Raw genomic sequence first — 13,042 nt, 5'->3', positions numbered from 1 at the left:
TTACATTTAATTTGTTGAATATTAATGGAGGTTTAAACTATATAAACGGATTTGTTTGCAAAATATTGCCCTGAAAAAATATAATCAACAATGCTTATACATCATGTTAGTATTTTAACTCATTAATTTTTAGAGACATTTAATTTAATAGACATGATGACATTTCTTATTTTCTTAATTTTTTTCTCTTATGTTTGGGTAAGGGGAAATGGTTATACAAATTATAGTAATAGGTATATTAGAGAAGTACTGCACGATTCAATATTGATGAGAATTATATCAATTTTCTTTTTTCCTATATATCTATCTGCAAGATTGAAATTACCTGAATATCTATCTATATGGAGTACTTGAGATCAGAGGCAGCTTTTAGGAATATCTATCTATATATCATAAATGTCAAAATATATAGTGTGCTAATTAAATATCTATGGGCACGGATATGTATACATATTCAATTTCTTTTATATTAATTTTCATCATTTTGCATTTTCAGGAAGTTTGTTTGTGCACAGCTCTCGTGCGAGTACGTTCGTTATAGTCTATATTGAGGAATTTTTGGTCATAGTCTCTCATTTCAACTCGACTTGCATGGTACGTAGCTCGCTTGATAGCTAGCTGAGAAAAACCGGACATGCATCAAGGAAACTTTGTCCGAAAAGGTGAAAAAGTTCACATAAAATCAGAGCTTCTGATCATTGCATGATCCTGTAGTAGAAAGAAAAGATGTTTCTCTTGCATTTTACCCCGAGGGATAATTAAGATCAATTGTTCTCTATTTACAACTTAAGTTCCCAAATATACATTGTTTTTTGAGTTTTTCTTCATGTAGATTTTCTATACATGCATCAGCTCTAAACGAAATTTAAAATTGGAAAACCCAACTATTGAAAATCATTCTTTTGCCATTTTAATGACGTTTTAGGTTACAAGAACATGAAACCGACCGTGTCTTTTCCTTAAGATCTCTTTTCTCTCACACATTCTGTCAAACACCTTGTCAGCGATACATATCCTCTACGATCGCTATCATTTCATCAGCTACTGTAGAACCCATTTTATCCTAAAAAACATGGCCTCCAGAAGCTCTTCATTTTCTACCCTTCAAACGGAGAGCTTCAAGTCTACTTCTCTATCTATGATCAATGCATGTTCATCAGTTAAGCATGTTGCTTTTTCCTTTTCTTTTATCGATGTGGTGTTTTGGCAGCACTAAATGCTAAATGGGCCCTTTTTAAGCGTTCTTTTTCTTTCAATCTAATTCTTTTTTTTTTAAAAAAAAAAAAAAGATTACTTATAATCCATAACTCAATCATAGAAGGTTGTGAATACAATGAGGATATTCCTCTACAAGAATGCTCTCCTCAGAGAGATCAAATGCATTTGTTGCCAGGCAGTGAGCCACTACATTAGCCTCCTAGGAACATGAACAATAGACCAGCATTGAAATTGTGCTAATAGCTTTTTAGTGTCACAAATGAGCAAGCCAACTGAGCTCCAACTATCTTCACTGCTTCTGATAGCCTGAACTACCTGCATAGAGTCTCCCTATAGGATGATATTGGAGGACATTCCTAGCTCGAGACAGAAGGTAACAACTCTCAAGGCTGTTGCTGCTTCACCCAGCAATGGATCGGGAAACAAGGCACGGGTGGCCCTCAAAGTGGCCATGACACATCCCTGCCAATCTCTAATTACCACGCCGATACCTATCCTGTAGTGGACTTTGTCGATGGCTGCATCCCAATTAACTTTATAGCTGTTGGGGGGAGGTTTGCACCACTAAGGTGGGATGGAAGTAGCAGGGGTCTTCTTTTGCTGGGTCCCCTTGAACAAGTGAAGGTCTGCGATACTCGAGACAACTGAATTGGTGACTTGTTGGGGAGGAATGAATTGAGACTCAAACACCCACTTATTCCTCCTCCGCCATATATGTTTTAATTGCTGCATAAGCTACATCAGATAAGTCCTCCACTAACAGAGTTGAGAAAAGGTGATCGAGGATCACATTGAAATGGGCCTCAGCAATGGAACACTTGTGAAGCCTTCTTGAGCTGCAGCTCCACACAGCTTGGGCAGCCTTACAAGACTAGAGTGCATGAGAGACTATCTCAGGGTATAAAAGACAGATTGGACACTCAAAGGATTCGAGCACCTTTCTCTTGTATAAATTGACCTTAGTGGGGAGGATGTCTTTTACTGCTCACCACATGAACGTCTTGGCTGAATGAGGGAGCTTTAACTTCCAAATATTGTCCCACAGTACAGGAGAACTCTTTGGCATTGAGGCTTGCCCCAAATTGTCTGCATTAAAGGTCCCTAGGAGATGGTATGCAGACTTCACTGAGAATTTACCATTGGCAGTACATCTCCATGCCAGCTGGTTAGGACTTTTGTAAGGACTAATGGGGAGTTTGGTAATTTATGCAGCCTCAAAATCATTGAATATAGCATGGATCAGGTTGGCATTCCATTGGAGAGTATCTTGATCAATAAGAGAAGAGATTGTGGCATCAGGAGCAAGTATTTTAGGGAGGGATTGCACTCTGAATGAGAAAGGGGTGGGGATCCATTTGTCATACCAGATCCTCACCCTGTCTCCATTCCATACTTTGCAGAGAAGCCCCTCGAGCAAATAGGTCTAGCAACTGTTATACTTTGTCAAACAAATGAGTCACCACTTTTGACTTTTGCATTAGGGAAATCAGTGCAAGGGTAGTACTTGGCTTGGAAGACTCAAGCAGCCAAGGTAGAAGGGTTTTGAAGAAGTCTCCACCCTTGCTTTGCAAGTAAGGCTAAATCGAAGTCCTCAAAGTCCCTAAATCTGAGGGCCCCTTTCTGTTTGACCTGCCTAGGCCCTTCCAGCTCATCCAATGCAGTTTAGATTTCTGTTGTCTTTGCCCCCACCAAAAAGATTGCATGAGTTTGTTGATATTTCTGAGAATACCCTTAGGAATCTTGAATATCCCCATACTATAAGTGGGAAAAGCTTGTATGACAGACTTTAGAAGGATTTTTTTGCCTGCTTGTGAAAGCAAGTTAGTTTTCCAGCTCCCCATCTGAGATTTGATTCTGTCCAGGATAGGGTTAAAGACCCTTCATCTATGCCTACCAACAAAGGAGGGTAAACCAAGGTATTTATCAAAGAGATCTGAAGCTCAAATACCTGTTGTGGCCAAGATAGAGTGCTGAATTTCCTGCTTGGTATTCTTTCTAAAGAAGATGGAAGTCTTCTCTAGGTTGAGTCTCTGACTAGAGGCTAATTCGTAGGCACTTAGGATGCTATGTAGCCTGCTCCACTTAGTGGGTTGTGCCTTGCAAAAAACAAGACTATTATCTGCAAAGAATAGATGATTAACAGTCGAAGTGCCTCGAGCTATAAGAAAATTAGAAATGACCCCCTGTTACTCAGCTTGGTTTAAAGAGTGGCTTAGCATTTCTGAACAAAGGATAGAGAGACAAGGAGAGAGGGGATCTCCTTGTCTTATACCCCTTGAGAGTTTAAAGGTATCTTGAGTTGTGCCATTCAACAGTAGGGAATAAGAAACAGTGCCAATACATTGCATATTGAGGTCAATCCATTCACTGTCAAAGTCCATTTTTTGCATCACAACCTGTAGGAAACTCTATTTAACCCTATCATATGCCTTACTCATGTCGAGTTTAAGGGCCATGAAACCTTCCTTTTGTTTTCTCAGCCTATTTTGCATGGAAAGAAGTAATTCATAGACCACTATGATATTATCAGAAATCGTTCTTCCCAAGACAAATGCACTTTGAGTGGGTGAGATCAGTTGAGGTAGGATGGATTTAAGTTTGTTTGCTATGACCTTTGCAATGATTTTATAGAGTACATTGCAAAGGCTGATTGTTCTGTAATCAGCGACTAACAAATGGGTTCTTTTCTTGGGAATGAGGGGTATGAATGTCTTATTTATGGCATGGAATCTAATTCTTGAATTAAGTAGTTCAATAACAACAGCTACCACATTCCCCACAATTGACCAGTGATTTTGATAGAAGAATGCTGGAAACCATCAGGGCTAGGGGATCCAAGAGGATTAATTTCAATTCGTTGATAGTCATAGCTACATGTAGGAGTTTCTTAATTTTATCATGTTCATGCGCCATGCAATATTTAAGATAACTCTCATAGTAGTATTCCCTGAAAGAATGCAACTAGTGATCCCTATCATTTTTCCGATCCTTTATTTTTTTTAGTTTCTTTTTTTTTTTTTTTGACTTAGTAAATATTTTGATTTTTTTTTAATATTTAAAAGTGTTAAAAAAATGATGTGGAAAAAAAAAGTTTTAAATATTTTTTGTTTTTTTTTTTCTCATAATTTTTTTAGCACTTTTAAATATTTAAAAAAAATCACAATATTATTAAACAATATTTTCTTAATCATTAAGTAAAGAAAAAAAAAACTAAAATACAAAAACACAAAGGCAATCAGGAAAATGAACGGGATCCCCCAACGGGATGCCTAGCATTGCCCATGGGAAAAGGGCTGAGCTTGCATTTGCGAATCCATCACATTTGAAAGGATAAAATGCACATTTATAGCTAGCCCTTTTGTTTTTACAGCAAGATAATCTTCTTCACGATAGATATTTTAGATAGCTTCATTGCTATTGTTCCATTGAAACCCTAATATGCATAAGGTTCAAGAATAAGGTAAAGATCAGGCAACAAACCATTAATCAGTATGATTTGATTGCAATGGCCACGTAACGGCCGGATCTAAAATCTTATAGCCCCTCTAATTTCAACCTGGCCATGAACAAGAAGTTGCAACTTTCACCGTTGAGAGTCTCTTGGTTTCAAGAATCAACCATCCTGAACATGCATGTTTAATTTATGCAACTTATATATAAATATATATATATATATTATATATATATACATATATATATTTATGTGGTTATCTATGGAGGCTATAGCTGAAATGGTGGCTTTCTATAGATCATCGTCTCTCTTCAGCTTTCCCCGTTGACAATTGAAAATAAAGGTATTGCAATAGCATCATTGAAGATAAGACATAAATACAATACGAAATACAGGAACTCTAATTGTTGAACTGATATTATGACTTCTATGGAGCTGGATAATCCTCTACAGTCTAACACTCCCATTTCTACTACATTGGAGGCTAAAAAGCACCGAAAGAATAGGATAAACAATTACAATAACAGATTATATAAGCAAAGGATTTGACCAGAGGTTGACCCATCTGCTTGCAATAGATATTTCCAGAACATTGGCAATCTAATGAGATGAGCATATTCATTAGGGGCCTATGCACTTCTGGCGAACTTCTTTGCAAAATATAGACATGCAAAGTGCATTTTTCACGATAGGATGTTCAACTTGATCTTACCGACTAATGCTCATGCTTCACCCGTGCTTTTAGTATTCCAGGAAGAGGTGGCGAAGCGGGAGGCCTAACCGTAGTGTTTGACACTGAAGGAAGAGGAATCTGTGTTTGATGCACACCCGACATGCTAGAACCTTCGCCTCCATCTGCAGAGAAATTGTGCACCATATCATCAACCTGTGGTCTTTCACAAAATTTCATTGCCTTTAGAACGTAGTTGTCATCGTGGAGCTCAAATGGGGTGCTGTAAGACCAAACAAAATGAAATAGTTAGTAACCATTAATTGTCAGTGGGAGCTGAAATTGCAAGAAATATTGCATGCTCAGATGGCTCATTACCTGTTGAAGTCAAAATGCACCAGCTGCATATCCTCTGATATTTCAACCTCGACGGTTGCATGAGGTCGTGTCTACAGTTCTCAAATATCAGGAAAATAAATAAATAAGGCATGAGAAAGTAACTGGAATATCTAAGACAAGAAAGATAAATGTCAACAATTTTACAATACACTGCAACTCATGATACATGCAACGAATCTATTTGTTCAAGAATAACAACTAAATCCTTAAAAAGCATGGAGAAGGTGTCTGTGTGAAGGTAATTGGTTTGAGCAAGAAGTAATTGGCCCAACTACTCCTAAACCTTTAGTAGGATTTCTTATACAGATTTGGGGAAGGCATTCATAGCAAAATTTAAAAAAATAAATAAAAAATAAATAAATAAATAAATAAAACAGTAGCAACTTTCTAATCACTTCACAGAATGGAGATAATTATGTACAAGGTAAATGGTGAGAAGAAGTATACCTGAACAAGAATAAAAGGTAAAGCCACACCTCCACTTGGAGCATTCCCAGAACTGTACAATTGCTCATTTCGCTGTATCAGGTTCTGAAGACCTATGAACTTGATGGAAGGAGATAAGAACCAGCGAGCAGACATAATAAGTAGCTGTTATCATGTTCTTACCCTTTTTTTTGGTTACTTTACTGAACTAAACAAAGTTAACTAAAGAGGATAGAAGAAAAAAAACTTATTTTTTTTTATAGCCAATCAAGAAATTTTATTCATAGAAATAGGAAAAGCCCAGATACACAGGTAGTATACATGAGAAGCACTTAGCTAGAGGTTACAATCGAAACTAGAAGGTCATGGACACTTGGTCCGTACAAACTATGGCCCCCGCCCATAAGAACAATGACTTAAAGAAGAAAATTTTTAGCCCCCGCCCATAAGAAAAAAAACTTTTCACTGAAGCATGTGGTAAGAACAAATTCAAGCCCAAGTAATGATATGCATAACTGATAGAGAATAAACAGATAGTCATACTTGTTCCTCCAGTTCTTGCAAATATGCGGCTTTCTTTTCAATTCTGTTCCTGAGTCCCAGACGCTCTGTCTGCATCCATTAAATTTAAGGAGTTGTAAGCTCATATTGAATCTAGGATAGTGATTAGGAAAAAAAAAACTGCAGTCAGACCTTCAATTCTTCAATGTCGTTCAGGCTAGTACGAGGCAGACCTTTCCATTGTATCTCTTTTTTATCCTTAGAAATTATATCCATCGCCATGAGAACATTCAGGGCATCATACACCCTTCTTCGAATGTTTTTCTCATCATATTGTTGCTGTCAAATATAAGTTCAAATTACAAAAAAAAAAAGTTGCATCCTTAAGTTGTACTTTTACCCTTGTACAATTGGACAGATGGAAAACATATGCATGGATAAAAAATAGCAAACCTGATCTGGGGATGTGACACTATTGCCAGGATCAGCAAACTCTGCCACAAGTTCATCTGCTACCTGGGTATTACTTTACAATCTTAGAATGATTTATGGATTCTTATAAAAAAAAAAAAACTGATTTATGGATTCCATGATTAGTGGTCGATAAATGGTAAAGAGAATTACAACCATTGCATATATGTGAAGGTAATAATGAAAATTCACTAAATGTGGACTGGAGAACTGGCTTTCTAGATGGGGAGTATAAAAACTTCGAATGAATGCTCTTCATGGGTATTTCAAGAAAATTCCAATGATCTAAAAATTTGGATCATCCACAATTTTGCTTGGCAATGAAATACAGCTTTCTTTTTTTCGATCAGTAAATAAAAATTTTATTGATGATAATAGGCATAGTCCAAGTACATGGGACATATAGAAGAGTGACACCTTCTGGAGAGGTGAAAAGAAAGATGCCATGGTGCACATTAATATGCTCAACCCCAAGATAAAAACCTGGTAGTTAATAACTCATCCAAACAATTAATTTTCAAATTCACATATTCTCACTTATAAAAATGAAAAATTGAAGACTTTTAGAAAATCAATGATTACTCAACTTAGAATGTTTCTTAATAACAACCACAGACACCTGCCAATTAAAAGGCTAAACTGAAAAATAATTGTGACAGTTTGTGAAGGTGAGAAAAAGAAAGCAATCTGGCTTCATTAAGCATTGTTTCCCAAACTTGAATGCCATTAACTCAGGATCTATTGTAAGCATTATGCAGAAGGTTAAGTGACAATTGCATTACATTAATGTAAATGAAAGGAGTAAAAACAAAATCCTCATTATTGAATTGCCAAATGCATTTCCAATGTGTATGCTTCAAAGATCTAATTTCACAAACCAAAGGTCCAAAACAAAAGAGCGAGAAGATTTGAAGGCAGCGGAGTGTTCACCCCAGTTGCTGGGTGTACGCATACGATAGTCTATAGAGATAGATTGAGAGAGAGAGAGAGAGCAAGAGAATCTTATTTTAATTTCAGAAAGTTCACATAAATTAAATGCACGATTTTAAGGCTTGCAAGCACTCAAAATTCTTATACAGGTACAATCAGAATTTAGTAGTCATTGTGAGATTTCATTGATGCTATAGAAGTTAAATGCGCGAAAATGAAATGTGAAATACACTACTCCTCAAGAAGACGATGTCCATATGCATTATTAATATTGGGACAGTATAGTTATCAAAGTATATGGAATTACAAAGTCTATGCGCATTATCACGGGGAAAAAGAAAGTTGCAAGGATGTACTGAAGGCTTCAACATTCAACTAGCCCATCACGTCTTTGTGAATAAGGAAAATTTTTCACGCACTCAAACACCCAAACTCCCTCATCTATTCACCCTTGGAAGTGGAATTTGAATCATTTCCATGCACAGCCAAAAAAGAAAGTGACTTTCAGCCATAAATAACCTGGCTGGTGCAATTTTGGGTACAACAGCAACAACATTTCTAAACTTGTTATAGATGGCTTCCCTTCCTATATTGTGGGCTATTTACTGACAGTGAATAAAGTACCATGTAATAGTATGCAGTCATTATTTTTCAGAACAATGCTTCTTATGATTATCGGAGTTTAAATCAGAGAGCTTTAAAACACCCCTCAAAATGGTACTTTTACCACTACAACTGACAGGTTAAGGAATGAAGACTGCCTTAAAAAGTAAACATACAACATAGCAGGAAAGAACTAACAAGTGAGTCACCGACAAAAACCAGAGTTCCCAGCTCCACACAACAAATAGAACAGTAGGACCAAATACAACAGTAGAACAGTAGGACTATTTCAATTCATAATTCCAAGCTTAAATTAGCCTCCATCAGGAACCGGGACAATCAGAACTTGATGAAGTCTTCTGACACAGGATAGTTATTTCCTTATTTTTCCGATGTGACATAAAAGGATTGCCAATTACCAAAGAATTCCATCTTTAGCAGGTGTGCATCAACATGAACAGGCTCTGTAACGCTCCAATGGAACATCATAAAGTGCAAAAACTTCTCATTCCCAAGCAATGTGGTATCACAATCTCCTCACTTATATTCTCGACGTCCTCGTAGGGCCAACCTTTTGTAGGTGACACTGCTCAAGTCTCACATTTCTAGTTGGAATAGGCTCCAATACCATTTATAACACCCCAATTGAAGGCCCAAGTCATATGGTTTGTATTTCAAAATGACTAATCAATGATACAATTGGAGCCACAATGGAAACTTTATAAAGAGCAAGAACTTCTCATTTCCGAGCAAAGTTTTTTTAATCTCAGCATTGGGTGTCCGGGAATAGTGTTCCAACTAATCCCAAGAGTGCACAGGCCCTCGGCAAAAAATTTCCCGCAGGTGCAACTCGGATAATTCAAGGGTAAAATCCCCGAGTCTGATGGCCCCTAGAGATTGTATGCACCAAAGGGGGTTTGAAACTTAGACTTGGGAGGAGCATATCCCCAAGCCCAAGGCCTTTACCACTTGAGCCAACTCCTAGGGGTTAACCATTTCCAAGCAATGTGAGATCCCATACACTACCTACCCTTACCACTTATCTAAATACCTATCACTTATCAGAATGGGGTATCACCGGCTCAATCATTTAATTGCTTCCAAGCATAGTAGCATTCGGATAAAATACATAAATAGTTTGTTAATACAAATAAGCACTCATACAATGAAGATTATAACTTCCACCAAACACGATAAGAAAAAAAAATAATAGAACGACTAAAACAAATCACCTAACCTCATTGTAAGTAGTCCTTCCCTTGCTTTCCACTTTCTCACACACTGAATAATACCAATGAAAATTACACACAACATCAGTCAGATTTTGTCATCAATGACTCTTTCTTTAAATCAAGAGAACTAAAAAAATAATCTTGCCCCTAACTCATCTTAAACAAAGCCCATCCAAGGGATAGCAAGCAAATGAGAATACTTTCACACGATAAACTTAACAGCTTGTCGGATTGGCATATTTGGAGGGAACAAAGAGGATGCAGGAAAGGAACCCATCCTACTCATTCTCTGCATTTTCTAGAGTGGAAAACTCCACACCACCTAAGGCATTATTTTACCCATCTTGCTCTTCACTTAAAAGTGGGCGGATTTGGGCCAAAAGGACAAGTTCCAACTGTTATTTTTCCACAAACACCAAAATACCAACAGCAGAAGAAGGGGAAAAAGGTAAAAGAAAGAAAAGAACAGAATCGAATATATATATATATATATATGTATATATATCCTTTATTTACCATTGTCTACAATATAAGATAACTATTTAGATCACCTTTCCCTTCTAAACATCCAGACAACAGGAGAAGAAGTCCCCATCTTTTCCGCCTTGTTAGGTTACACACATGAGATGATATGAGAGTTAAAAGTTGGATAAAATATTGTTAGAATATAATTTTTTAATATTATTTGTGCTTTGAAATTTGAAAAAATAGAATTGTTTATTGTATTTTGTGTGAGAGTTTGGAAAAGTTGTAATTATTAGATGAGATGAGATGGTTTGTGTAACCAAACGAGGCCGATCTCCCTAAGAACAGATCCTATCCTCCGCTCTTTCTCCCTCCCAGAATACCAAGCATTAGTGTGCAATTTAGCCTCTTAAGATTAAGTATTTGACTGTGTTATGCAATTCTTACCTAACTACAATCCACAACTTGAGAAGATTATAACAATTTATCGAGGACAAAAAGATCAATGAAAATGGAAATATGAAGATGAATCTGATACCTTTCATGCTAAATTGGCGGAGTCCTCTTCCGCTCTTATCACCTCCAACAGCGCGTTGCCCTCTCTTTTTCTTCTTGCTACTGTTTAGAAACTGATACTCAGTAAGAAAGTTGAAAAAAGATGCTGCATTTTTTTCATTATTTAAAAAATTAAAAGTAAGCTTTTACTCATCAAAAGAAGTATTAAAAATTTAAACAAAATCTTTGAAGAAACATCAAGCAACTAATCATCGATTATAACTACAGATTGAAAAAATTCACATCCACATTTTTGGCTTTATCAAGCTCACTTTAATGGGGCTCTCATGTACACCTCCCAAGTACTTGGATTATGCTTTCTAAAAGATTATCAAGCTCGTTCAAGTCTAAATGATGTCAAATAGATGATCCATCTTAATAATGTACACAATTGTGGTTAAAGAAAAACATGATTTTTGTGGACGTTCTCAATAAGAATGCTAAACAAGTTAAGAATTTTAAAAATTACACATTTGGGATCCAAACATATCAAAAACATAAAACCTTAGACCCTCAAGCATAAAGAACCCCAACACACATTAAAATTCAGAAGAACTAAAAAGGTCATTAAATTTGAAGTCAAATAATTTAGACTCACGCAACAGCGCCTTGCGATCCTGCGTCATCGCCTTGGATGTCGAGATGGTTTAGTCTAAACAAAGTGCTGTCACTGGCAGGTGTAGCCATCGTCTGCTCGCTCCGGCTCGATGGCGACCCTATGCTCCGACTGGTGGACACCGATTGACCCGAAATTGAGACAGCGCCACGACCTGGTGGATCCTCCTCCTCATCCTCTCGACTCAAATGCTGGTTCCTCGTCCCCATGGCGGCTCTTTCCAGTAATTATAGTTCCTACTCCCTAAAATTAAACAAAAAAAACTAATTTAGCCAGAAAAAGCAGAAATAATTGGTTTGGAGGAAAACCCAGATGAGAAACTGGCCACATAACCCAACATTTAAGAAATATAGTGATTAAATGAGAAAAAAACAGCGAAATTGTGAAGTGTGGTTGGGTTCAGAGTGAAACCCAAAAAAGAGCCAACCTCGAGGGGAAGTGGGTCTGGAAGAAGTAAGAGGGATGGACACCAGGAAAAGACAGAAAGGGGGCTCTCTGCCCTTGTGTTTGTGTGGACAGAAAGTGAAGGTTTGTTGAGTGGGTTTGCGTCGAAGGATTCAGCAAAGGATGGAGGTAGTGGGTATTGGGAGCAGGTAAATGTGGCTATCAAAGAACAAAGGTCAAAGGTTGAAGGAGATGAAGCCAACTCGGAAGAAGAGGTAGAGAAAACACCAGGGTTCAACTTCAAGCGCACGGGAAAGAGGGAAAATAAATATAGCTTGAGGGTTTCGTTTTGATATATCATATAGTTACAAATTTTTCACAATAGTAAGGAGCCGTTTGGATTCGTAATTCATCTCAGTTCATCTCAACTCATCTCACTATTATTTATTATTATTCAATAACTTTAACTCATAAATCTCACTACTATTCACAACTCATCTCATTATTAATAACAATTCATCTCAATTCATTTCAAGTCATCTTCAAATCCAAACATCTCCTAAATTAAGACTTTGATCAAAAAATGGTTCAATAAAAAAACTTTGTGGCAACTAAATCCAAAAATATCACATAATTAATACAACAAAATCTATGATTTTCCGGTCTAGGATATTAATATAGATTACATATTCTAAATCGATATAAAGATTTCTCTCGCATAAATGAAAATCCACACATGAATATTTTGGTTTAGGGAAATGCTATATATAGTCATGTTATATGCAAATCTTTCAGTCATTTTGAAAAATAGTAAGATTTATTATTAAAAAAATATTATTTTTTCATATACGTCCTGTATTTATTTATTTTTAAGTAATTGTATAACGTTTGCATACTCACGATTGTAACTTTCAATTTTTTTTTTATATATATGCCCCTTTGATCTTTAATATTGTAATAAACGAGTATAACATTGAGAGAGAGTATACTTCAGGTAATGAAAATACTTCACGTATTCTCAAATATTGAGTATAAGGGTGAGTTTGGTTACCAAACTCATCTCAACTCATCATTATAATTTTTTCAAATTTCAATACAAAATATAATAAATAATTCAATTT

General features: G+C 36.4%; 1 protein-coding gene across 2 annotated transcripts; it reads right to left on the bottom strand.

Moving 5' to 3' along the window:
* Positions 1–5,000: 5,000 nt before the first annotated feature.
* On the bottom strand, positions 5,001–12,225 carry LOC108988357 (transcription factor-like protein DPB). 2 transcript variants are annotated; one of them, XM_018961600.2, is made up of 10 exons: positions 11,965–12,225; positions 11,520–11,780; positions 10,905–10,984; positions 9,907–9,950; positions 7,119–7,181; positions 6,858–7,004; positions 6,708–6,776; positions 6,186–6,284; positions 5,718–5,788; positions 5,001–5,622 (listed from the first exon to the last, which is right to left on the bottom strand). In XM_018961600.2, exons 2-10 carry the CDS (start codon positions 11,744–11,746, stop codon positions 5,385–5,387), a joined length of 1,038 nt encoding a protein of 345 aa, XP_018817145.1. In that variant the 5' UTR covers positions 11,747–11,780; positions 11,965–12,225; the 3' UTR covers positions 5,001–5,384. The 2 variants fall into 2 exon arrangements, with proteins under 2 accessions (XP_018817145.1, XP_018817148.1); XM_018961603.2 differs by having other exon boundaries at positions 10,905–10,981.
* Positions 12,226–13,042: the final 817 nt, after the last annotated feature.

This window comes from Juglans regia, chromosome 13, assembly GCF_001411555.2.
Source record: "Juglans regia cultivar Chandler chromosome 13, Walnut 2.0, whole genome shotgun sequence".
NCBI classification, from domain to species: Eukaryota; Viridiplantae; Streptophyta; class Magnoliopsida; order Fagales; family Juglandaceae; genus Juglans; species Juglans regia.
The sequence above is the reverse complement of the archived record's forward strand: the minus strand, read 5'-3'. Positions and strand labels throughout refer to the sequence as shown.

Coding starts and splice junctions, on each gene's coding strand:
- LOC108988357 (XM_018961600.2), bottom strand. CDS start 11,746: ATGGGGACGAGGAACCAGCATTTGAGTCGAGAGGATGAGGAGGAGGAT. Junction 9,951..10,904: donor CCGCCAATTTAGCATGAAAG/GTATCAGATTCA, acceptor GGTATTATTCAG/TGTGTGAGAAAGTGGAAAGC. Junction 6,285..6,707: donor TGCAAGAACTGGAGGAACAA/GTATGACTATCT, acceptor CCTTCCATCAAG/TTCATAGGTCTTCAGAACCT.